Genomic DNA, 23,632 nt, shown 5'->3' on the forward strand with positions numbered 1-23,632 from the left:
ATGATCAAAATATTAGTTGCAGAATGTTAAGGAATATATTTACATTTTAAATTTTCTTTAGGATATATTTATAACTAAACTTTCAGCAGGCACTTTGCTTTAATAGATATGTAATTTGTGTAGTCACCATTTAATTTGTGATTCTAACATATTTGAGAATGTTATGTAAATCACTCCATGATTTACAGCAGTTTAATCTTCTTAGGGATATTTTGCTTATGCTATTTGTCTAGATAGTTTTTTCTTCATAGAGTAAGGTGAAGTTTGGCTGAGATGTCACAGATTTTGCATCAGTAGGGTCCATGCAATGGGCTATTGTGTTCTAGCTTTTTAAGCATAGAGATTTGAAAATATGCATCTAGAGGCAAAAATTATGAAAGAAGTTTAATGAAAGGGTTGGGATTCTACTCTACTGCTTCTGAGTTGTGTGTCCTTGAGCAAGTTAGTGTTCTTTTCTAGGCATCTGTTTCCTAATCTGTAAAATGGGGATAATAATAATAATAATGCCAGCACCCAGAGTTGTTGGGAGGATTAAATGAGATAATGCATGGAAAGAGTTTTTTCTTAAACAAAGTGACTGGCATAGCCAAAGTCATGCGATTAAAAACTTACATTTAGGAGTTCTTTGAGTTTGTGGATGAATACCTTTTTTGTTTAATACTTTTTAATATAAAAATAAAAGATTCTCTTTATACCTTTTATGTATAAGCTAATTATCCTGATATTCTTTATTATAGCTTTTCATTATAATTATTATCTAAATTATCTTTAGTAACATGTTTATCTATGTAAAGCAGTAGGAATATGGGGAAAATGTCTCAACTAATCCAGGACTCTGCAGAGAAAATAAAGTTAGAAATAAGACATGGCCCCATATTTTCAGCACAGGAAACAAGTGTATGAGCTCATTTAAGTATTGACTTTATAATATTTTAGAAGCTATCAAATAAAGGCACAACAGTTTGTTTTTTTCTGTATCGGGCTTCTACTTTATTTTTACTGATATCCTTTTAATGTGTGCATACACAGCTTGGTTTCCTGTACCTCTTCACAACAGACTGATAAGCACTTGGTGGAATTGTCAAATTACACATTGGTTTATTGTATCCTTCTTTGTCTCTAGGATGATTGAGGAAAGTGGGAACAAGCGGAAGACCATGGCAGAGAAGAGGCAGCTGTTCATAGAAATACGTGAGTCTTGAGTGCTTCTGGAATTCTGTTTGTATGTGTGGGAATGGTTTTTTTTTTTTTTCCCTGATCAAGTCATAGCATTAATCAGAAGTTTTATGTTATAAGCTTTAGAAAGGGAAGAATGAGAGTTAAAGAATCGTGCAGTTGGAGGACACCAAGCCAGAGCATATATTTTAATTGAATTGACTTGAATTGCTTTCTTCAAGGTCATAAATAAAAAGGCAGAAATGTTACCTAAAATATCTGTGAGTTTAAGGCATGCCAGTCAATTTAGACTTCTTGCTGTAACTCCATTGTTACCATGAGATTGCAGGTGGTGATAAATAATTAATACATTATATTGTATAAATTACCTTACACTAGATAAAGAGTCTAAGGTAGTGAGGACTAAGTGTTAAGAAACACTTAGAGCTGTAGGAGAAAGTAAAAGCAGGAATGTGTACTTTGGTATATTACTTTACTGTATACCCTTTGAAATCTTCTGTTAAAAAATTCTTATATTGATGTATTCTTATTTATTCTCATATATTCCTGTATTCTTATATGTTTCTTATATGAAACTCAAATAAAGAAAAAGATGGCCAGGAAGAGTAGGGCAGTTCCCAGTATTTGAAGGATTGTTTTGTTTTGCGATTACTTGTCTGTGTGACCTTGACCAAGTGACCTTGACCAGTACGTTCACACTTGGTGGACCTCAAATTCCTTAGCCAGGAAATAAGGTTATTAGTCTGTACCAATGATTGTGAAACCTTTTAAAAGCACTGTGCTCCTTACAAGGACCTTCAACATGAGTGTCATAAAATTCGTTCTGCTTGGCTGAAGCCAGGCGGGGGAAGTAGGAGTCGGCTTGAGATGGCCCCTGAGGTAGTTGCAGAATCTAGAATTCTACCTACCACAGAGTGAAAATCAGCAGATTGAGTCTCAGAAGACCCTTCCAACTATCAAGCTATTTTAAGTCTTTAGAGTGTTAGTAATGGGGGGCAGAGTTTGACTCGACTCAGACCTACGTTGTCCTGCCAGGCATAGCCTAGATAACTGTTTGATAAAGGAGGCAAAGAAATTTTTGGCATTGGTTAGGCAGTCGGTCTGGGTGACCTTTAAGGACTTTTGTAGCTCTGAGTCTCTAACTGCTAGTCACCTAAGCCAGACACCTTGGAGTCACTTCTCTCCACCTCACCTTTCACCTCCTAGGAAGTGGCAGAGTGCAGCTGAGTGTTCCCTCAAAAGTGAGTCTTGAATCTGTCTGTTCCTCATACCATGATGGTGTTGAATCCAGGCTCTGCGGTCAGACTGCCTGGGTTTGGATCTAGGCTCCCTCACTTCCTGGCTGTATAACCTTGGGCAAGTTACCTTCTCTCTCTGTGCTACAGTTTCTTCATCCATAAAATAGGAATTGTACCTACTTCATAGAATTATCATGAAGATTAAATGAGATAATGTGACTAAAGCACTTAGCACATTCCTTTCCCAGAAAAGTAGGTATTTAATGTGGTTAACTGTGTTTATTATTAATATTTTTATCCTTGTTACTTTTCTAAACTAATTGGTTTCTGATCCTTTCCTTCAGTCTTGACACTCTCAAATCGGTGATCTTTGATGCTGCCAGATTGAACCCAGATTTATTCTAGGTTACTTCCTTCTTAAATCCCTTCAGGGCTTGTCATCATGGTCCTGAGAAAGCCCAAGCTCCTCAGCGTGCCAGACGAGGCCCTTCTGGACTCTTTCTTGGTTCCCAGTTTCCATCACATGCCTTGTGTGTCATTTCCCAGCAATTCTGAACTAGCTTTCCCCAAGATAGTGTTTTCCATGTCCCTGTGCTGTTGCTTATGGGGTTGCCTTCACCTTCATCTGGCTTGTTGTTCCTACCTACCCTTCCAGACTCAGCAAAAGGGCCATCTTTTCATTTAATTTTTAACACATTTACTGAGAATCTGTTACATTCCAGGCACCATTCTAGGTGCTAGGGTTATAGGGGAGAACAAAACACAGTCCCTGACTTCACTCATACCACTTACATTTTAAAAGGGAAACCGACAAAAATGGAAACCAAATAAATAATAATTCCTCATACTAAGAATTACCTGGGGTGTACTCACATGAGCATGTGAGAGAGCATGACTGGGGTAGATATTTGAAGTAGAAATTGGGTATTCTGCAAAGAATTGGGTTTACTGCTTAGTGAATGTTATCACTGACACACAAACTTCATATAAATTACCATTCTCTGTAACAGACTCAAGGATATGAACAGTCTGGGAGATGTTTGGTGGGTATGGCCTCTTGAGCCTCCTCTGTTTCTTCACAGGAGGAATTGCATTGGTGGCAATGGTATCTGCTATGGGAAGCCCCACTCTCATTTCCAACATCACCCCAAATATCCATTATAATTACTTTCTGAGGATGCAGAAATCACCATTTGCCAGCCTTATGACTTGGCCCTATCATCTAGGTGTTGGGGTGATTTTAGTATGTCAGTTTTGAATCCAGTGATCTTTCTCCACTCTTTCATTAGTCTTAATGGTTAGTTTAGACTTCTGCTTAGGTAGGTAACTACATGTACCTCAGTTTTTAAAAAGACTTTATTTTTTTAGAGCAGTTTTAGGTTCATAGCCAAATTAAAGAGGAAGGAACAGAGCTATCTCATATATACCCCCCTGCCCTGACACATGCATGGTCTCCCCCACTATTAACATCCACACCAGAGTGGCACATCCATTACAACTGATGGACCTACATTGACACATCATAATCACTCAAAGTCTATGGTTTACATTAGGGTTCATTCTTGGTGGTGTACATTCTATGGAACTGCATTATTTTTAAAGAAAGACCATTTTGACTCTTATTTTTGCAATCCTTATACCTCTTTTTCATGACCTACTGTACTGGTTAGGACCTCAGATATTATATTTAAGAGTTGGGAGGATAGCAGGCATTCTTGTCGTGTTTTTGACTTGAATGGGAATGGATGTAATATTTCACTATTAAAATGATATTTGTTGTAGGTTTTGTACCCTTCATCAGGTGAAGGATCTACTTTTCTGTCCTAATTTACCAAGAGTTATTACTGTTATTTTCTTTAAATCATGAATGAGTATAGAATTTTATCAGTTGTTTTCTGCTTCTCTTGAGATGATACAGTGACATATAATATATTTCTCCTTTACTCTCTTAACATACATAGTTCTGGGGCCAGCAGTCTGTTTCTTAAAGAGCCAGAAAGTAAATATTTTAGGATTTGCAGGCCATATGATGAGTTCTCTGTCATAGCTACTCAACTCTGCTGTTGTAGCATGAAAGAGGTCATAGTAATTTAATAGTTTAGATAGGTTGTGTTTTTTATCTTGTGTTACCTTTATCGTTGTGCCTTTCAGTAGTATTCTTAAGCCTTTCTATTTTTAGACAGTATCTTTTAATTTCCTATTTTGAACAGTGATGAAATTAGTTTGTTCTTTCTTTGCTTAATATTTTATCTTCTGGACTCTAAGCACCATGAAAGTAAGAATCACATGTATTTATCATGGTAGCCCCAGCAATTCAATAAATATTTATTAAAGGAGGAGTGGAATAAATTACGTACAAATAATTTGATAGTTTACGATTTTTACATGATGTAACATTACTAAGAAAAAGGAAAGGTGATAATCTCTCAACTCTGGTGCTAAAGTAAAAACTTTCTAGATGAGTCTACAAAATACTTGATGCCAGGCCTCCATGCTCAGAGATTCCAGAATTTTTCCTTTTCCAGAATTTTGCCACTTTTATTGGTCTTCTCAAGGAACTTTAGCTTTATTGGTCCTCTCTATGTATCTTTGTTTTCTGTGTCATTATTTCATGCTATTACATGGTTTATTATTTTCTTCTTTCTACTTCAGGCAGTTCTATTTTTCTTTTTCTAATGTAGGCCATTTATTTTCAGACTTTTTTCTTATGTAAGCATTGAAGAATATACTTTTCTGTGATTTTCTAGATTTGTATTATATGTGTTATGATATATACTATATTCATTATCAGATCTCTGTGTTTTCTAATTTCTGTTGTAGATTAATGAGAAGTATCCTTTTAAATTCGTAGATGAATGTCTGTTTTAATAATAAAGATGTTTAGCTTAATGGGATTATGGGTCAGGGAGTGAGGGATGTTCTAGAATTTTTGTATTTGTTGATATTTATGTTATATGTTTTTCTAAATATTCCATGAGTGCTTGAAAATAATGTGTATGATTTCTGTATTATCTAGATCAAGCTCGTTATGTTTTATTAAAATCTTTTTGTCCTTACTGATTTGACTGCTTGATCTTAATTACTGGAAGATGTTAAAAATCTCTGCTTTGAACATGGATTTAAAATTTCCCCCCTGTAGTTCTGTCAGTGTTTTGAAGCTTTTGTCCTTAGATGCATATATAGTAAAATGTTCTGTCTACCTGGGAAATTGAATCTTTTATTATTATATAGGTAAACTTTTTTTTTCTAGTAATGCTTTTTTGCTTCAAAGTTTGTTTTGTTGTATATTCATATATCTATACCAGCTTTCTTTTGGTTAGCATGCCTAGAACAGTATATATCTTTTTTATTTTTAATTTATTTTTTATTCTTTTAACATCTTTATTGGAGTATAATTGCTTTACAATGGTGTGTTAGTTTCTGCTGTATAACAAAGTGAATCAGCTATACATGTACATACATACCCATATCTCCTCCCTCTTCCGTCTCCCTCCCACCCTCCCACCCTCCCTATCCCACCCCTCTCGGTGGACACAAAACACTGAGCTGATCTCCCTGTGCTATGTGGCTGCTTCCCAGTAGCTATCGATTTTACATTTGGTAGTGTACATATGTCCATGCCACTCTCTCACTTCGTCCCAGCTTACCCTTCCCCCTCCCCGTGTCCTCAAGTCCATTTTCTATGTCTGCATCTTTATCCCTGTCCTGCCCCTACGTTCTTCAGAACCATTTTTTTTTTTTTTTTAGATTCCATATATATGTGTTAGCATATGGTATTTGTTTTTCTTTTTCTGACTTACTTCAGTCTGTATGACAGTCTCTAGGTCCATCCACCTCACTACAAATAACTCAATTTCGTTTGTTTTTATGGCTGAATAATATTCCATTGTATATATGTGCCACATCTTCTTTATCCATTCATCTGTCGATGGACACTTAGGTTGCTTCCATGTCCTGGCTATTGCAAGTAGAGCTGCAATGAACATTGTGGTATATGACTCTTTTTGAATTATGGTTTTCTCAGGGTATATGCCCAGTAGTGGGATTGCTGGGTTGTATGGTAGTTCTATTTTTAGTTTTTAGAGGAACCTCCATAGTGTTCTCCATAGTGGCTGTATCAATTTACATTCCCACCAACAGTGCAAGAGGGTTCCCTTTTCTCCACACCCTCTCCAGCATTTGTTGTTTGTAGATTTTTCAGTATATATCCATTTATTCTTTAATTTTTTTCCCTGTATCCTTATGTTATATATGTATCTCTTGTAAACAGCATAAGTTAGATTATTTTAAAAAAAACCAAAACAACCATTGTGACAATTTTGGCTTTTTCACTGAAGACTTTATTCTGTTTAACCTTTTTTATGAATACTGATATGTTTCATTTTTCTTCCATTTTATTTTGTGCTTCAGTTTTGTCCTTCCTCTGTTTTTTTTCCCTCCTTCCTTGACTTCTCTTAGATGAATTGAGCTTCCCTCCATTCTACTTTTTCCCTCTACTTAGTTGTGAGTTGTATGTTCTTTTTCTGTTCTTTTTGTGGTTACTCCAGAAATTTTAACATCAATTAAAATGAAGCCCAAATCATATCAATATTTATAACTTTGTTCAAAGTAGTACAAGAATATTATTAGAATGTGTTAGAGTACCTCCTTTATGAAATATATGCTCTTTTTTGTATTATCTTTTGAACTCCACAAATTAGACTTTATTTGTATCTTGTGTAATCCATTTTTGTTTTATCCAACCTATTTGGTTATCACTTTCTTTGTTTGTCATTATTTACAAAAATTTAAATCCAGATCTTGGTGGAGCCAGGCATGTGTCACAGCCATTTCCTTCTGTGGGATTTTTAAACTTTTTTTCCTAGTTCACCCACTGAGAGAGTCACCCTTCAGTGATCTTGGTTTTATTTGTACCTTCCTCTCTGCTGGGACCTCTGGCTTCATCTTTGGTCCCTAGGGTTTTTAATTGTACTGCCAAGAAAAAAATGAGGAAGTCATTCGTGTTCATATTTGTTGCTTATTCAGACTAATATTTTTTTTGAAAAAATTTTTTTTTCCTAATTAGAAGTGCTTGTGAAAGTTTTTGGACAATTCAGAAATGTTACTGTACTTACATTTATTAGATTTATAATCCCTTCTCCCCTTTCTCCTACCTTCCTCCTCATCTCCCCAGTTAGATTCATTTTTCAACAAAGTACATTTACTTCCTTATACCTCTCATTAGTCTGCTGAGCACCTCCATCAAATCCTATGGCTTCTTGGAACACAGTTTGGAGTGCTGTGCCCTACCTGAAGAAAGTTAAAAGCATCAACACGTTTACACAGGAAAAGGAGTTGGCTTCCCCACGACTTTTATCATCTCCCTCCATCAGCCTTTCCTTGCTAGTGTCTGCAGTTGTATAACCTTTTGACATTACTTTGTATATTTTTGGGAAAAAGCCTTTTTTATACCAGACAACCCAGAACTTCCCAGTTTTCAGTTATTTATTCATTCAATAAATATTTAGGTGCTAGTTTTATTATGTCCTACTTTGGGACATATAGTAATGAATAATACAACAGTAAAATGGTCTCTGCCTTCATGGATCTTGTTTTCCTGGAAGTGGGAACAAGGGATGATAGCACAGTAGGAGCCATGATGGGGGAAGCAAGGGGGGTCCAGGAAGGAATCTGGGAGGAAGTGATGTCTTGGCTGAGTCAGCCCAATAATGTGGAGAAGGAAGGGCTGGGGCACTATCACTTACAAAGGCCCAGAGGTGACAGGACCTGGTATGTTTGGGTAATTATAGGTAGTCTAGACTGATTGGAGTTGAGTGTGAGGTAAAATGTGAGAGGTGCATGAGCTAGACCTTTAAGTTGAGTTGGGTAGTCGTGTGTTTCCCAAAACTAGCTTGATTATAAGACTCTTTAGGGGCATTTGTTAAGAATGAAGATTCCAGCTTCCTCCCCTGGAGATTTTGATATAAGCTTCTGATACAAACAGATACAATAAAACCCTTCCATATGACTCTTTGCTTTCCTTGGGATTTGGTTATACTATAGAACATTCATATCCCATTCTCATGAATAAAGAGAGCCATAAAGAGCAAAGAAGGCTTAATCCTTTCTTATCCTTTCCCTATCTTTCTTCTGTACCTCTTGGGTACCCAGTGTCCCATTGGTTCCCTGTCTGTTCACGAATTTCACTGGACTTTCTTACTGGGGCCAGAGTTCTGCCTGGATATTTAGTTAGGGCTCTCTGTATCATTTCTTTTCTTTTTTTAAATTTAAATAATTAATTAATTAATTTTTGGTTGCGTTGGGTCTTCGTTGCTGCATGCAGGCTTTCTGTAGTTGCCGTGAGCATGGGCTATTCTTTGTTGCGGTGCACGGGCTTCTGATTGCAGTGGCTTCTCTTGTTGCGGAGCACGGGCTCTAGGTGCGTGGGCTTCAGTAGTTGTGGTACGTGGGCTTCGTTGCTCTGCCGCATGTGGGATCTTCCCAGACCACGGCTCGAACCTGTGTCCCCTGCATTGGTGGGCGGATTCTTAACCCCTGCACCACCAGGGAAAACCTCTGTAATTTCTGGATGGGCTTGAAACATTGTCTGATATTAGTATAAAAATGACATTTTATTGTATTACTTTTAGTGAAATATTCTTGAAATGAATGATAATGAAGAGTAAGCATTTCTAGTTCAGAATTCCCAAAGTGATATTCCAGTCATTTCAGTTTCTTCACTGGGGGCTTTTCTATTTTGTATTTGCCAAACTACCATATTTTGTGATCAGGAAATTAATGTGACACTTACACAGGGGAAGTATTAAAAAAGTGAAGGCTATTCTTAGGCACTGTATGAGGATTCTCCTTATATAAATCAGGGAAGATGACTGCTCCAGAAGAAGGGAAACATATGGGAAGTTTGGTTGAATATTGGTACAATAAGATTTTAATGAAGTTCTAAGGTTATTGATTATATCTTAACTTTTAGAAATTATTTTTGGATTTGAACTGCTGTTAGATTTTTAAAAAATGATGCTCTGGCCAGGACTTCTTAGAATTTCTGAATCCTGTAACATCCCACTGCTCTCTCTACATTTTCCTCAATACATTTAGAGTGATGTATTTTCACAAGGATCAGACTGGCAAAGGAAAGCAGAGTGATACTTGATTCTTGACTAGTTCCTGAAACTACAGTGTAGAGATTTCTGGCAAACTGGTCTGAAGCATTTGGAGTTTCCTATTTTCCTAAACTAGTTAGCTTTGGACTTGTGTGATATCTGCTCTATTTCATCTTTTGTGGTGACACATCTGACTCTGCACTGGAGAAAGGAGTCTGAAAACAGTGAGTTATACCAGGTGCACTATCTTTTTTCTATAGTTACTTTTCCACTAGCAACCATGGCCTAATAAATACCCGGCACAAGTCTGATCGATCAGATTAGTAATTTTTCTGTTTGATCAGATGGGGGTGGAACTTTCCTTTCCTAGCTGTTAATATTCGTTTTATCAGTGTTTCTCATAAAAATATTTCATAGAAATAAATGTTTAGACATTAAAATTACCTGCAGTGATTTAATGACGGGTTATTTATTAAATGCTCTTGGACATGTGTTGGCATTCTTTCTTAAAATTATTGGTTTGGTTTTGAATAATTAATATTTAATGGTTCAAATTTAAAATAGTTAGGCTGAGATAGTAATACGAAACTAAATGAGTAAAAGAAAATCAGACTGAATAAATTTAACAAAACAAGTGTAAAACTTATACTCTGAAAACTACAAAACACTGTTGAAAGAAATTAAGGAAGACTAAATAAATGGAAAGATATCCTGTATTAAAGGATCAGAAGATTTATCATTAAGATGGCAGTATCCCCTAAATTGATCCACAAACTCATTGCAGTCCTTGTAAAAAAACTGGCTTTTTTGAAGAAATGGATGGGCTGATCCTAAAATTCATATGGAAATTCGACCCAGAGTAGCCAAAACAGTCTCAAAAGAGAACAAAGTTGGAAGACTCACACTTCCGAATTTGAGAACTACAAAGCCACAGTAATCCAGATTGTGTGGTACTGGCATAAGAATAGACCTATAATCAGTGGGATAGAATTGAAAGTTCAAAATTAAACCCATACATCTGTGGTCACTTGATTTTTCGCAAGGATACCAAGACCGTTTAATGAAGAAAGAATAGTATTTTGAACAAATGGTTCTGGAACAAGTGGGTATCCATATGCAAAAGAATGAATTTGAACCTCTGCTTCATACTGCATAATAAATTAACTAAAAATATATCATAGCCCTAAATGTAAGATCTAAAACTGTAAAACTTTTAGAAGAACACATAGGTACAAATCTTCATGAACTTAGATTAGGCAAAGCCTTCTCAGGTATGACACCAAAAGCACAAGTGACAAAATAGCAAATAGATATATTGGATTTATCAAAATTAAAAACTTTTGTGCCCCATTAGATACGACCAAGAAAGTGAAATGACTACTCAGAGAATGGGAAAAAAAAATTTGCAAATCATATATTTCATAAGGGACTTGTATCTACAACATATAAAGTACTTATAACTCAATAATGAAAGACAACTCAGTTAAAAAATGGGCAAAGTGACTCATAGGGGGAAGATGTTTCTTTTTTGAGATAATGAAAATGTTCTAAAAACTGACTGTGGTGATGGTTGCACAACTAAGTTGAATACTTTAATGGGTGAATTATATTTCAAAAAACCTGTTATATTAAAAAAAAGAAAATAGGACTATCACGTGTATGTATAGAAGGGTAGAAATTTTGTGAGAACCAGGTGATGGAGGAAATAATTTTAATCGTGACATCAAGGTAAGGGTTGATTGAAGTGAGATTAAGAGAAATCTTTGCTTCACTTTTTGGTCAATAAATATTACTTTCACCAAAAACCTGGAAAAATCCTTCCTTTTTTTTTCTTCTATGAGCAGAAATGAGAGATGACTGTAAGTATTGGTAGAAGGTAATTTGTGCTGGTTCACTTTCCCTTTATTGAGTCAAAAGTTGTTGCTGCCAGATCTTACAAAGGCAGCATAGGTGAAATAAAAAAAAACACACTGGAGGCCAGAGTTCCCTGAAGTGGCCTTAAAATTCAAGGAGACTTACAGCAAATTTTGAAATGAAAACAAAGTTTGATTTATAGATTCATATAATTTAGGCTTTGTTCTAGTTACTATGGCTATGTATTACTTATCCCCAAACAGTCATTTATTTTGTTTATACCTTTTTTGGGTCTAAAATTAGAACAGCACCCAGTGCTGATGTCTTGACTTTGCTGCATGATGTCTCGGGCCTCCGTTGGAAGACTCAGAGACTCAGGGCTGGATCATTTGTTGCCTTGCTCACTTACATGTTTGGTAATTGCTGCTGACTTTCAGCTGACAGACTCAGTTTCTCTGGGTATCAGTGTCTCTGTGTGGTTTCTCCATATCAGCTAGTTTGGGCTTCTTCACAACAATGGTGTCCAGGTTCCTAGGGCAAGCATCCTGAGAGAGTGAGAGCACAGACAAGCTGTCCCACATTTTATCGCCCATCTTCAGAAGTCAGGCAGTGTTCCTCTGCCACACTCTACTCTATTCATTGAGGCAGTCACAGTGTCCTCAGGTGCAAGTGGAGGGAAATAATCTTTAGTTCTTGATGGGGAGGGGCAGCATACTAGAGGCACATAAAAATACTGGTCTGGGGGCTTCCCTGGTGGTGCAGTGGTTGAGAGTCTGCCTGCCAATGCAGGGGACGCGGGTTCGAGCTCTGGTCCGGGAAGATCCGACATGCCGCGGAGCAGCTGGGCCCGTGAGCCACAATTACTGAGCCTGCGCGTCTGGAGCCTGTGCTCCGCAGCAAGAGAGGCCGCGATAGTGAGAGGCCCGCGCACCGTGATGAAGAGTGGCCCCCGCTCGCCGCAACTGAAGAAAGCCCTCGCACAGAAACGAAGACCCAACGCAGCCAGAGATAAATAAATTAAAAAAAAAAAAAATACTGGTCTGGAAATACTGTTGTGTCCCTATTTTGAAAAACACAGGCTGCCACAGACCTGGAAGGGGAACTTGGAGATCAGCTGGTCCAGTTCCCTCATTTTATAGATGAGGACACTGAGGCTGAGAAGAAGGGATGTAACGTGGCTACGGTCATGGCCTATGGTTGGTGGTCAGACTGGGGCTGGAATTTAGCTTTCCTGACTCTAGGCTAGGGTCTTCCCTACTATACCACTTTTCTTCATTTTGCGGAATACGTAGTTCATTCACTCAAGTCATGAGTGGTCCTCCCCTCAGAGTTTTCTTAGGCTAGCAGACAGGATGATATAGGCAAAACTGCTGGCATCGTGCTTGGCGTGGAGTGGGCACACAGAAAGCATTTTTAACCCTTCTTCCCCACTTTGTGTTTTATCCAAAGAGGGCCTCGTTGATATGTTATGTATAGACTGTGCCAACACAATGGAATAGAGTCACTTCCCCAGCATGTGGAAATTAAATGGTAACTCTAGTTGAAGACTTTTTATTTGCCCCTTTTCAGGTGCTCAGAATTTTGATGTAATACGACTATCAACTTACAGAACAGCTTGCAAATTGCGATTTGTACAAAAACGATGCAACCGTAAGTCATTTCTACTCATTTCTATGATGACTGGCTAGAGCTCTTGATAATATAGAAGATTTTAATGTGTTTTAGTCATATTGTAATGTTAATTGAATTATTTTGTCTTAAGTGTTTATCAGAATATAAGCTTTGTAATAGAAAGAGCTTGTTAATTTATTCTGGGTGTCCCTCAAAATATTTAAGAAACTCAATAAGGTAACTAGTTTTGAGATTAATTAATTCTTTATTTTTTAAAATATTGTTTATTTATTTATTTACTTATTTATGGCTGTGTTGGGTCTTTGTTGCTGTGCGCGGGCTTTCTGTAGTTGCGGTGAGCGGGGGCTACTCTTCCTTGCGGTGTGCGGGCTTCTCATTGCGGTGGCCTCTCTTGTTGTGGAGCATGGACTCTAGGCGCGTGGGCTTCACTAGTTGTGGCATGCGGGCTCAGTAGTTGTAGCTCACGAACTCTAGAGTGCAGGCTCAGTAGTTGTGGCACATGGGCTTAGTTGCTCCGCAGCATGTGGGATCTTCCCGGACCAGGGCTTGAACCCCTGTCCCCTGCATTGGCAGGCGGATTCTTAACCACTGCGCCACCAGGGAAGTCCCAAGATTAATTAATTCTTTAAATGGGAGAATTGATTTCTCCTTGTCACTGTTTTTAATAAAAAGTTTTATGTAAAATTAATACAGTTTATCAGCTTCTGGAGGGAAAAACTAATATTTTGATAAAGATATAATAAAAATTAACTTTCTTGTTTAAACTTAATATAACACAAATCAGCCTTTTCTATAAGCAATTGCTTCCACAATTGCTATAAAATAAGTAAATTAAAATATTTGTAAAATGCATATTAAATCTTTCTTAATTTGTGTGCAGATGAACTAACTTAGAATTATTGTACTTTTCTCAGATATGTGTGTGTGTGTGTGTGTGTGTATTAATGAAAAACTGTTTTGTGTAATGGAAAGAACATTAGCCTTAGAATGGGAAAACCTGTTTTACTCCAGATTTTGTTTGTCATTTATTATAAACACGTGACCTTGGACAAGTCACTTTATATTTAAATACTTCTACACTACTTTAAGTCCTCCTCAAAAATCCTAGCTTAAAATTCTCTCCAAAGAGTTTACCATACCATCCTAGACTGAAGTCATGTTTCTTCTCTGGTTTCCCAAAGCATTTTTTTCAAATTATGGGTTGTGACCTGTTAATGGTTCCTGAAACTGTTTTGGTGAGCTGTAGCCAGAATTTAAAGCATGTAATGGAGAAAAAAAAAGAGAAAGAAAAAAAAGTCAGAACTTAGCTTATGTGGTAAAGTATTTTGTGAAACGTGTTTTTTTTATATCTAGAGGTGTGTGTGTGTGTTGATTTAAATATATTTGCATGTTGTTGTCAAAAAGTTTGAAAACCGCTGTCCTATAGGAACTACCATTTTTATACTTCTTCCCATAATTATTCTTGGAACACAGTAGTCTATGTGTGGACTGAGCCAGGCTAGTGGCATTAGTAATATAAAGTAAAAGATGCATTGTTCTAGCAGCTTTATTTTGTCACATATGATTCTTCAGTCCACCTGAAATTTTTTTTACTCCAGAGTATAAGTAGGAGTCAGATTTCAATTTTTTCCATATATATGTTCAGTTGACCCTACACTGTTTATTGAAAAGACCATCCTTTTTCTTCATTACTAAAAAAGTCTTTTTCTCATATTCATTAGGAGAAACGTACAAGAATGTTCATAGCTGTGTCCATATGTGAGAGGATCTGCTTTTGGACTCTTGTGTTCCATTGGTCTGTTTGTCTATCCTTGTACCAATAATCACTGTTAGAGCTTTATAGTACGTTCTGGGTACTTTGTTCTATTTTACTTTTTAAGATTGTCTGAGACATTCTTGGCCTTTTTACATTTATTTTCACACAGATTTTAGAATTTGCTTGTTAATTTCTACTAAAAATGAACAAAAACAAAGAATTGTGCTGGGATTTTTTTCCTTCATTTTTTTTTTTAAAGTGTAATTTACGTATAATAAAATTCATCCTTTTAATGTATAGCCCTGTGGGATTTTGTTGGGACTACACTGAATCTGTAGATCAAGTTGGGGGGAATTGATGTATTTCCAGTGTTGAGATTTCATTTCTGTGAACCTGGTATATCCCTCCATTTATTTAGGTCTTTAAGTTTTGCTAATTTATATATTTTTTGGTAGAGATGTTGCACATCCTTTAGTGGATTTATTCCTGAGTCCTGGTGTATATTTAGAAATACAGTGACTTTCATATCTTGATTTGTATCTAGCTGTCATTCTAGACTGAAATACTAATTTTAGTGATATACATGTAGAATCTTTATGATTTTCAATGTGTATAATTTTGTCATTTCTGAATAATGATAGTTACATTTATTTCCAATACTTGTACTGATAATTACTGCATATTTATATAGGTTAGGATTTGAAATACGATAGGAATGATGACAGTAGGCATTTCTTATCTTATTCCCAATATCAGAGGAATAGCTTTCAACATTTTACTATTAAGTAATATGTTTGCTGCAGTTTTTTGTAGATATCCTTAATCAGATTAAGGAAGTTTCCAAGTAGTGTGTTTCTTCATTTCTAAAGATAAAGTTTATTTTAAAAGTTTTCTTTTTGATAATGATTTCTGACTTAATTTCATTTTGATCACAGAGCATGGCTTATATGATTTTAATCCTTTAAAATTTATTGAGATTAGTTTTATGACTCAGGATAAGGTCAGTTTTTTTACATGTTCTTTGTGTTCTTGAAAATAAAGCGTATTTTCTAATCACTGGGGGCAGGACTTCATATAGTGTCCATTATGCCTGCCTTGTTAGTTGTAAGTTTGTCTATGACTGTACTTATTTTTTTTTGTATGTTTGCTCTGTCACTTGCTAAGAGAGGTGTGTTAATATCTCCCACAAAGCCTGTGAATTTGTCTCTTTGAGGTTCTGTTACATTTTGCATTGTGTATTTTTGAAGCTACAAAGGGGAGGCAAAACTTTACCTCTACCCTCTCAGGGTCTCCAGCGGAGCCTGAGAATTAAATTGACATAAGACAGATTAACAGGAGAAAAGCATATGGATTTTTACATGTACATGGGAGCCCCCATAGGAAAATGAAAACCCAAAGGAGTGAGTAGGCCTAAGTGCTTATGTACTAAGTTGAACAAAGAGTGGCAGTTGTGAAAAAATAACTAAAATACGTCAGGAGACTAAAGAGTTATTATAATGAAGTCTGCAGATTTCACTCAGACTCAATTCACTGTCTCTGGTGATGAGGATGTTTCTTTCCTCTTGGAAAAGGGAGGGCATTTTTCACATGGGACTTTTATTTCCTGCCTTTGGGAAGAAAAGGGGAGGTCAGAGTGTCCTTCTTGGCATCTTCTGTTTTTCAGGTGTCTTTAGCTCAAACTACTCCGTATGCCAAAGTGGCATATCTTGGGGTGACATATTCTGCCACCCTTCACTATTCTATTAAATGTAAATAAATGTAAAGTTCTTATATCTTTCTGCTGAATTAAAACTTTTGAATTGTTGAAAAAGTTACAAAGTAAACACAGAGTTTGTGTTGGCAAAATAGACACAAAGTTTATTTTCTTTGTGTTCCAGTCCATCTTGTTGATATCTGGAACATGATTGAAGCCTTCCGAGACAATGGCCTTAATACACTGGACCATACCACTGAGATCAGTGTGTCTCGCCTCGAGACCGTCATCTCATCCATCTACTACCAGCTGAACAAGCGCCTTCCTTCTACTCACCAAATCAGTGTGGAACAGTCCATCAGCCTCCTCCTCAACTTTATGATTGCTGCATATGACAGGCTAGTACCTGCCCTGCTTAATCCATTTTAAGAATGTTTCTCTTCTAATCATCCTTCTTCTGTACTGCCTTGCCAAGGGTTGTCAACTTAGAATCACAGTTAAAAGGGAAATGAATTAGTACAAGTCCCTTCTAAAGACTGGTTAAATGCCAGAGTGACTTACTGTCTTGGGGCATGTCACATATTAACCTCTGTAACATTAGGGAGATTCACAACACTTGAGACATAATTGTTTGGTAAAATTGTCAGTACCTTAATATAGCTGTTCTCTATCCAGTGAAATATAGCCAAGTTGTACATTTGATTATGAGGCTTTCTATTTGACTTTTAAACTAACTTTTCTTTATTATGTAATAGCAATTGCCTTTGGATTATAGTATCTTGTTTTCTCTTTATTTATGTTTAGGATTCTATTTTAATTTTTTTCAATGTAGAACAGTGTGTTCTAAACCTTAAAACAATAGAAGAAAACTAAAAGTCCTCCAAATTAAAACAGAAATGAGTTGTTATATTTGTATTTATGGAGAATTAAGTTGGTATGATAAAAAATAAAAAAGAAATCATAGATGATGGAAGCACAGAGGTTAATATTTATTTTCCGGGAACTAGGAGTTCAGATGTCTGATCCCTGCTGTAGTATCAGCAATCTGATTTGGATGGGTTAATTCTCTCTGCTTCATTTTTCTCTCTGTAGGAAAATGAGTTCATGTATTTGTAGAATGCTATTAGTTATACTTTATAATATTGAGGGTTCTGTGAATTAATGGTAAAACCATACAAGTGTCAAGGCCAAGTCACAACATAGGCACTCACTAAATTCACATTTTTCTAAGATGTTATCAAATTAGATATTCCATCCATTTAATAAAAAATTATTTAAAGAAATTTGAATTTTTAAAACATGAGTGTACATGCAGCATATGTCCCAGAATTCTAATGCCATTTTTTGGGCAGTTAATCCAGTAGGTTAAGTTTATACTGTCCAAGGAATGACTATTCTGATCTAAAAACCTTAGTAAAAACCATTATTCTGTGGTGAGTAAGCAGCACCTTATCGTGACACTGACTCACTGAGTAAGTCAATTTAGGGCCACACAACACAAATTAATTTAAGAAACTTTTTAAAGTCAGAAATAAAAGTCATCTTAGAGCCTAAAAATGATAAAGCAGAGATTATAAACTTTGACTCCATAATTATATCAAATAAGTACTACGGCTAAAGAAGGGAGGAGAAGAGAGAGTGAAGAGATAGCAAAAGGGAGAATGGGAAGACCAAAGGTAAGGGCAGAAGGTACAGAGGTGTCCTGGGACACAGTCGGAGAAAGCTGGACACAGGCAGAAAGAGACAAAGGAAAAGAAAAAACAGACAGTAAATCAGCAGGAGGGCACACTGAAGAGAACTAGGAAAACAAAAAGAGATGAATGAGTTAAGAAGAGTAAAGAATATAGTATGGCAGGGGTGAGTTTGGTAGTTCTCAAGTCATATCCTGTTTAAAATGTTGACCGTGGGCATCAGAATAAATCATCACATCTTTACTAACCTTGAAATCTTTATATGATAAGAGCTTATTTAGTTAGCTCTCCGGAAATTTGAAATTGGCTTTCATGTACTGGAGAAAAGAAAGGATCTGGTTATCAGAATTTTATTTTTGAAAATCAGGGCATTTTGTTGTTAAATACTTCCAAAAGTAGTAGTCTCTTTTATAGATTGGCCACTTTGTTATTTAAGCTGGAGAGTCCCTTTGATATGTAGAATTCCTATTATTTTAATTGATCTTTTCAAGCTTTTGTATTTCATAATTTCTCAAAGTTAAAATTTGAATACAGCAATTACTTAATTATTAAATTCCCTCACCTCCAAATTCATAGTCAAATTTTTGGTCAGGTTGTTTCTGATTATTATAATAGATTGTGAGACCCTAAAACAATCATCAGAAACAAATAGGATCTAAGACTTTTCTCCCTTAAGCATGTATTTTCTTAGGAATTAATTTTTTTAATACTTAGATTTAAAATATTTCACATTGGACAATTAAAAACATTGAAAAGTATGAAGAATGATATTATAAACATCTGTGTGGAGACTTTAAGCTCTGAGGAATAGCCAAAACATTCTGTTAGCCTCAGTTTCTTCCTCTTTTAGGTCCTCAGTACCACAGTTACAGTACCATAGGTACATGGTCTGGTCCGAAGGTACAACAGGTGATGCTCTAACCAACATTTTTTTCTTCTTTTTTTTTTTTTTTTGATAACAAAGATATCCAAAGTCCCAGTGTGAGGGATAGGAAACCTTCCTTCCTCTTCTTCAGTTGAGCTGATTTAGTGATTTAGAGCTTGGGATTTATAAACCTTCTTTCTGTTTCCAACCTCGGTGTTAGTTCCACGTCTTCAGCTATAAGCAATAGAAAGCCTACTCAGATGGGCTTTCACAGTAACTGGAGCAATAGGCTCACATAACAGAGGAGCCAGAGACAGGATCGTGGTTGAATCAGGGCCCTGGCTGCATTTCTTTTTTTTTTTTTTTTTTTAAGAATTTTTTTTTTTTTTTTTAGAAATTCACATTCTTTTATTTATTTATTTATGACTGTGTTGAGTCTTCGTTTCTGTGCGAGGGCTTTCTCTAGTTGCGGCAAGTGGGGAACACTCTTCATCGCGGTCCGCGGGCCTCTCACCATCGCGGCCTCTCTTGTTGCGGAGCACAGGCTCCAGACGCGCAGGCTCAGTAATTGTGGCTCATGGGCCCAGTTGCTCCGTGGCATGTGGGATCTTCCCAGACCAGGGCTCGAACCCGTGTCACCTGCATTGGCAGGCAGATTCTCAACCACTGCGCCACCAGGGAAGCCCCTCTTTTTTTTTTTAATATTTATTTATTTGGCTGTGCTGGATCTTTAGTTGTGGCATGGGGGATCTTTTAGTTGTGGCATGCGAGATCTTAAGTTGTGGCATGCAAACTCTTAGTTGCAGCATGTGGGATCTAGTTCCCTGACCAGGGATCGAACCTGGGCCCGCTGCACTGGGAGCATGGAGTCTTAGCCACTGGGCTACAGGGCAATCCTTGCATGTCTTTATAGTGGTCTTGGCTTTGACCTTCTCTTCTATTAGCTTCATCCTTATGCTGACTTCAAAAAATGCCTGCTACAGCTACTAAGTGCTTCCTGTCAAGTCTGGGTTGGGGAGAGAACCAGTTTTATTTCAACACTGAACAAAAGTACCTGAGCCTCCCTCCAGATATGTGCGTTTGGGCCATGTATGTGTAAGTGGTAGGCTTTTTAGCTGAGACAAAGGATTTGTGCCTTTGGGGCAGAGGATAGTTAAATTCTCACCCTCACCCTGTGTTGCCTCATCATGGGGATGGTTGGACTAGATATGAAGGTGATGACCACAGCGTTCACTACTAAACTCCTTGAAGTGCATTATAAACTTGTGGTTCCTTTTCTTGTTAAATAGTCCTACTCTCCATCCTGTTCCTTAAACCTGAGAGTCATTGTAACTCTTCCTTCTCCGTCAGCCCCCACATCCAGTAGGTTACCAAGTTCTTTCATTTCTACGTCTTGAATATCCTTCAGGTCTATGTACTTCTCTCCATCCCCACTGCTACCATCCCAGGCCACCAGCATCATCTTTTGCCTGGACTACTGCTATAGCTTCTAAGTGATTTTTTTTTCATATACTCTTTTTTTCCCTCATTCATTCTTAGAAATAATAAACATCCACCAACCCACTATCTAACCCAGGAACTTGAACATTGACAATAATTTACATTTATCTCTCCTAACCCATCCCACTGACCTACACTTAACTAAGGCGAACCCTATTCTGATTTTGTATTATCATTTCCTGGTGTCTTAAAAACCATTTTTTTTCACATGTATGGGCATAAATAAAGTATTATTTAATTTTAAATATTTTTACAATTATAAAAAGAGTGCCATACTGATGTACTATTATCTGATTTATTTTTTTCAGCCAGTAACATATTTTAAAGATTCATTCATGTTGCATTTATCTATAGTTCAGTTATTTTAACTGTTATATAACATTCTGTTGTATTTCTATACCATTCTGGTGTTTTCCAGATTTTTGCTCTAAGAAACAACACTGCTTGGAATATTCTTATTTGTTTCCAAGTGTTTCTCTTGGTTCTAAACTGAGGAATAGGATTGCTGAGCTGTGGGGTATATGAAAGCTCAGCTTTACTCTGAACTGATACTTAGAAAGTATCAAATTATTTTTCCAAATTGTACCCATACATAAGAGATCCTTTTGATTCACATTCTGTAAGCCTTAGAATTCTTGGCCTTTAGTTTTTGCTAAATGACATCTCATTGTTATCTTGATTTGCATTTTCTTGATTACTGAGCATGTTCATATGTTTCTTGGCCATATTTATTACTTCTGTGAAATGCCTCGTTGTGTCTTTTGCCCATTATTCTAGTGTGTTATTTTTTCTTTTTATATTGATTTGTAAGAGTTCTTCCTATAATTTAGATAACAATCCTTTCCTGATTATGTGTGTTGCACATATATTCTCCCAATTTATAGCTTGATTTTTTTTTAAATTAATTAATTAATTTATTTATTTTTGGCTGTGTTGGATCTTTGTTTCTGTGTGAGGGCTTTCTCTAGTTGCGGCGAGTGGGGGCCACTCTTCATCGCGGTGCGCGGCCTCTCTCTGTTGTGGCCTCTCTTTTTGTGGAGCACAGGCTCCAGACGCGCAGGCTCAGTAGTTGCGGCTCACGGGCCTAGTTGCTCCGTGGCATGTGGGATCTTCCCAGACCAGGGCTCGAACCCATGTCCCCTGCATTGGCAGGCAGATTCTCAACCACTGCACCACCAGGGAAGCCCTAGCTTGATGTTTTTTACTTTTCTTAAGATGTCTTCTTCATAAAATGTTTTTTAACAAAAAATGTCAAACATATACAAACATAGAAAGAATATTATAGTAACGATGTGCCCGTTACACAGCTTCAATAATTACCAATACGTGGCCAGTCTTATTTCATCCATATCCCCAGGCTCTCTGCCTCCCTTCTCCCCACTTTCTTGACTTATTTCGAGGCAAATCTCACATGTCATTATCATTTCATATGTAAATATTCCAGTGCATACATATCTCTAAAAGATGGGATGCCTTAAAAAAATTATTACCATAATGCCCTTATCCCACCTGAAAATTACTAAATATTCATTAATATGTTAAAATATCCATTTCACTAATTCTCTTATAAATTTTTATTTTTTATGTTGTTTAATTTGAGACTCAAATAAGGTCCATGTATTGCAGTTGATTTTTTTAAAAATTTATTTATTTATTATTATTTTTTAACACCTTTATTGGAGTATAATTGCTCTACAATGGTGTGTTAGTTTCTGCTTTATAACAGTGAATCAGCCATACATTTACATATATCCCCATATCTCCTCCCTCTTGCGTCTCCCTCCCACCCTCTCCATCCCACCACTCTAGGTGGTCACAAAGCACCGAGCTGATTTCCCTATGCTGTGCGGCTGCTTCCCACTAGCTATCGATTTTACATTTGGTAGTGTATATATGTCCATGCCACTCTCTCACTTCGTCCCAGCTTACCCTTCCCCCTCCCCGTGTCCTCAAGTCCAGTCTCTACATCTGCATCTTTATTCCTGTCCTGCCCCTAGGTTCTTCAGAACCATTTTTTTTTTAGATTCCATATATATGTGTTAGCATATGGTATTTGTTTTCTCTTTCTGACTTACTTCACTCTGTATGACAGACACTAGGTCCATCTACCTCACTACAAATAACTCAATTTCGTTTCTTTTTATGGCTGAGTAATATTCCATTGTATATATGTGCCACATCTTCTTTATCTATTCATCTGTTGACGGACACGTAGGTTGCTTCCATGTCCTGGCTATTGTAAATAGAGCTGCAGTGAACATTGTGGTACATGACTCTTTCTGAATTATGGTTTGCTCAGGGTATATGCCCAGTAGTGGGATTGCTGGGTCATATGGTAGTTCTATTTTTAGTTTATTGAGGAAGCTCCATATTGTTCTCCATAGTGGCTGTATCAATTTACATTCCCACCAACAGTGCAAGAGTGTTCCCTATTCTCCACACCCTCTCCAGCATTTATTGTTTGTAAATTTTTTGATGATGGCCATTCTGACCGGTGTGAGGTGATACCTCATTGTAGTTTTGATTTCCATTTCTCTAATGATTAGTGATGTTGAGCATCCTTTCATGTGTTTGCTGGCAATCTGTATATCTTTTTTGGAGAAATGTCTATTTAGGTTTTCTGCCCATTTTTGGATTGGGTTGTTTGTTTTTTTGATATTGAGCTGCATGAGCTGCTTGTAAATTTTGGAGATTAATCCTTTGTCAGTTGCTTCGTTTGCAAATATTTTCTCCCATTCTGAGGGTTGTCTTTTCGTCTTGTTTATGGTTTCCTTTGCTGTGCAAAAGCTTTTAAGTTTCATTAGGTCCCATTTGTTTATTTTTGTGTTTATTTCCATTTCTCTAGGAGGTGGGTCCAAAAGTATCTTGCTGTGATTTCTGTCATAGAGTGTTCTGCCTGTTTTCCTCTAAGAGTTTGATAGTGTCTGGCCTTACATTTAGGTCTTTAATCCATTTTGAGTTTATTTTTGTGTATGGTGTTAGGGATTGTTCTAATTTCATTCTTTTACATGTAGCTGTCCAGTTCCCCTAAAACTTCCAAAACTATGTTGAATAATAGTGGTGAGAGTGGATAGCCTTGTCTTGTTCCTGATTTTAGAGCAAATGGTTTCAATTTTTCACCATGGAG

General features: G+C 36.7%; 1 protein-coding gene across 37 annotated transcripts in view; it reads left to right on the forward strand.

Moving 5' to 3' along the window:
* DTNB (dystrobrevin beta) overlaps positions 1–23,632 on the forward strand; it is a 248,628-nt gene that overhangs the window by 19,074 nt on the left and 205,922 nt on the right. For 35 of the 37 annotated variants that reach the window (XR_014254248.1, XR_014254249.1, XR_014254250.1 and 32 more), the window contains exons 2-4: positions 1,124–1,191; positions 12,938–13,018; positions 16,634–16,847. Coding sequence is in view for 26 of the 37 variants with exons in the window: in XM_082427562.1 (XP_082283688.1) it covers positions 1,125–1,191; positions 12,938–13,018; positions 16,634–16,847 (362 nt within the window). In the remaining 11 variants the exon portion in view is untranslated. Of the gene's footprint in view, positions 1–1,123; positions 1,192–12,937; positions 13,019–16,633; positions 16,848–23,632 lie in introns of those variants that run through there. The other 2 variants (XM_082427550.1, XM_082427565.1) reach the window with 2 other exon arrangements.

This window comes from Balaenoptera physalus (genome assembly GCF_965194825.1).
Source record: "Balaenoptera physalus genome assembly, chromosome: 15".
Classification (NCBI taxonomy): Eukaryota; Metazoa; Chordata; class Mammalia; order Artiodactyla; family Balaenopteridae; genus Balaenoptera; species Balaenoptera physalus.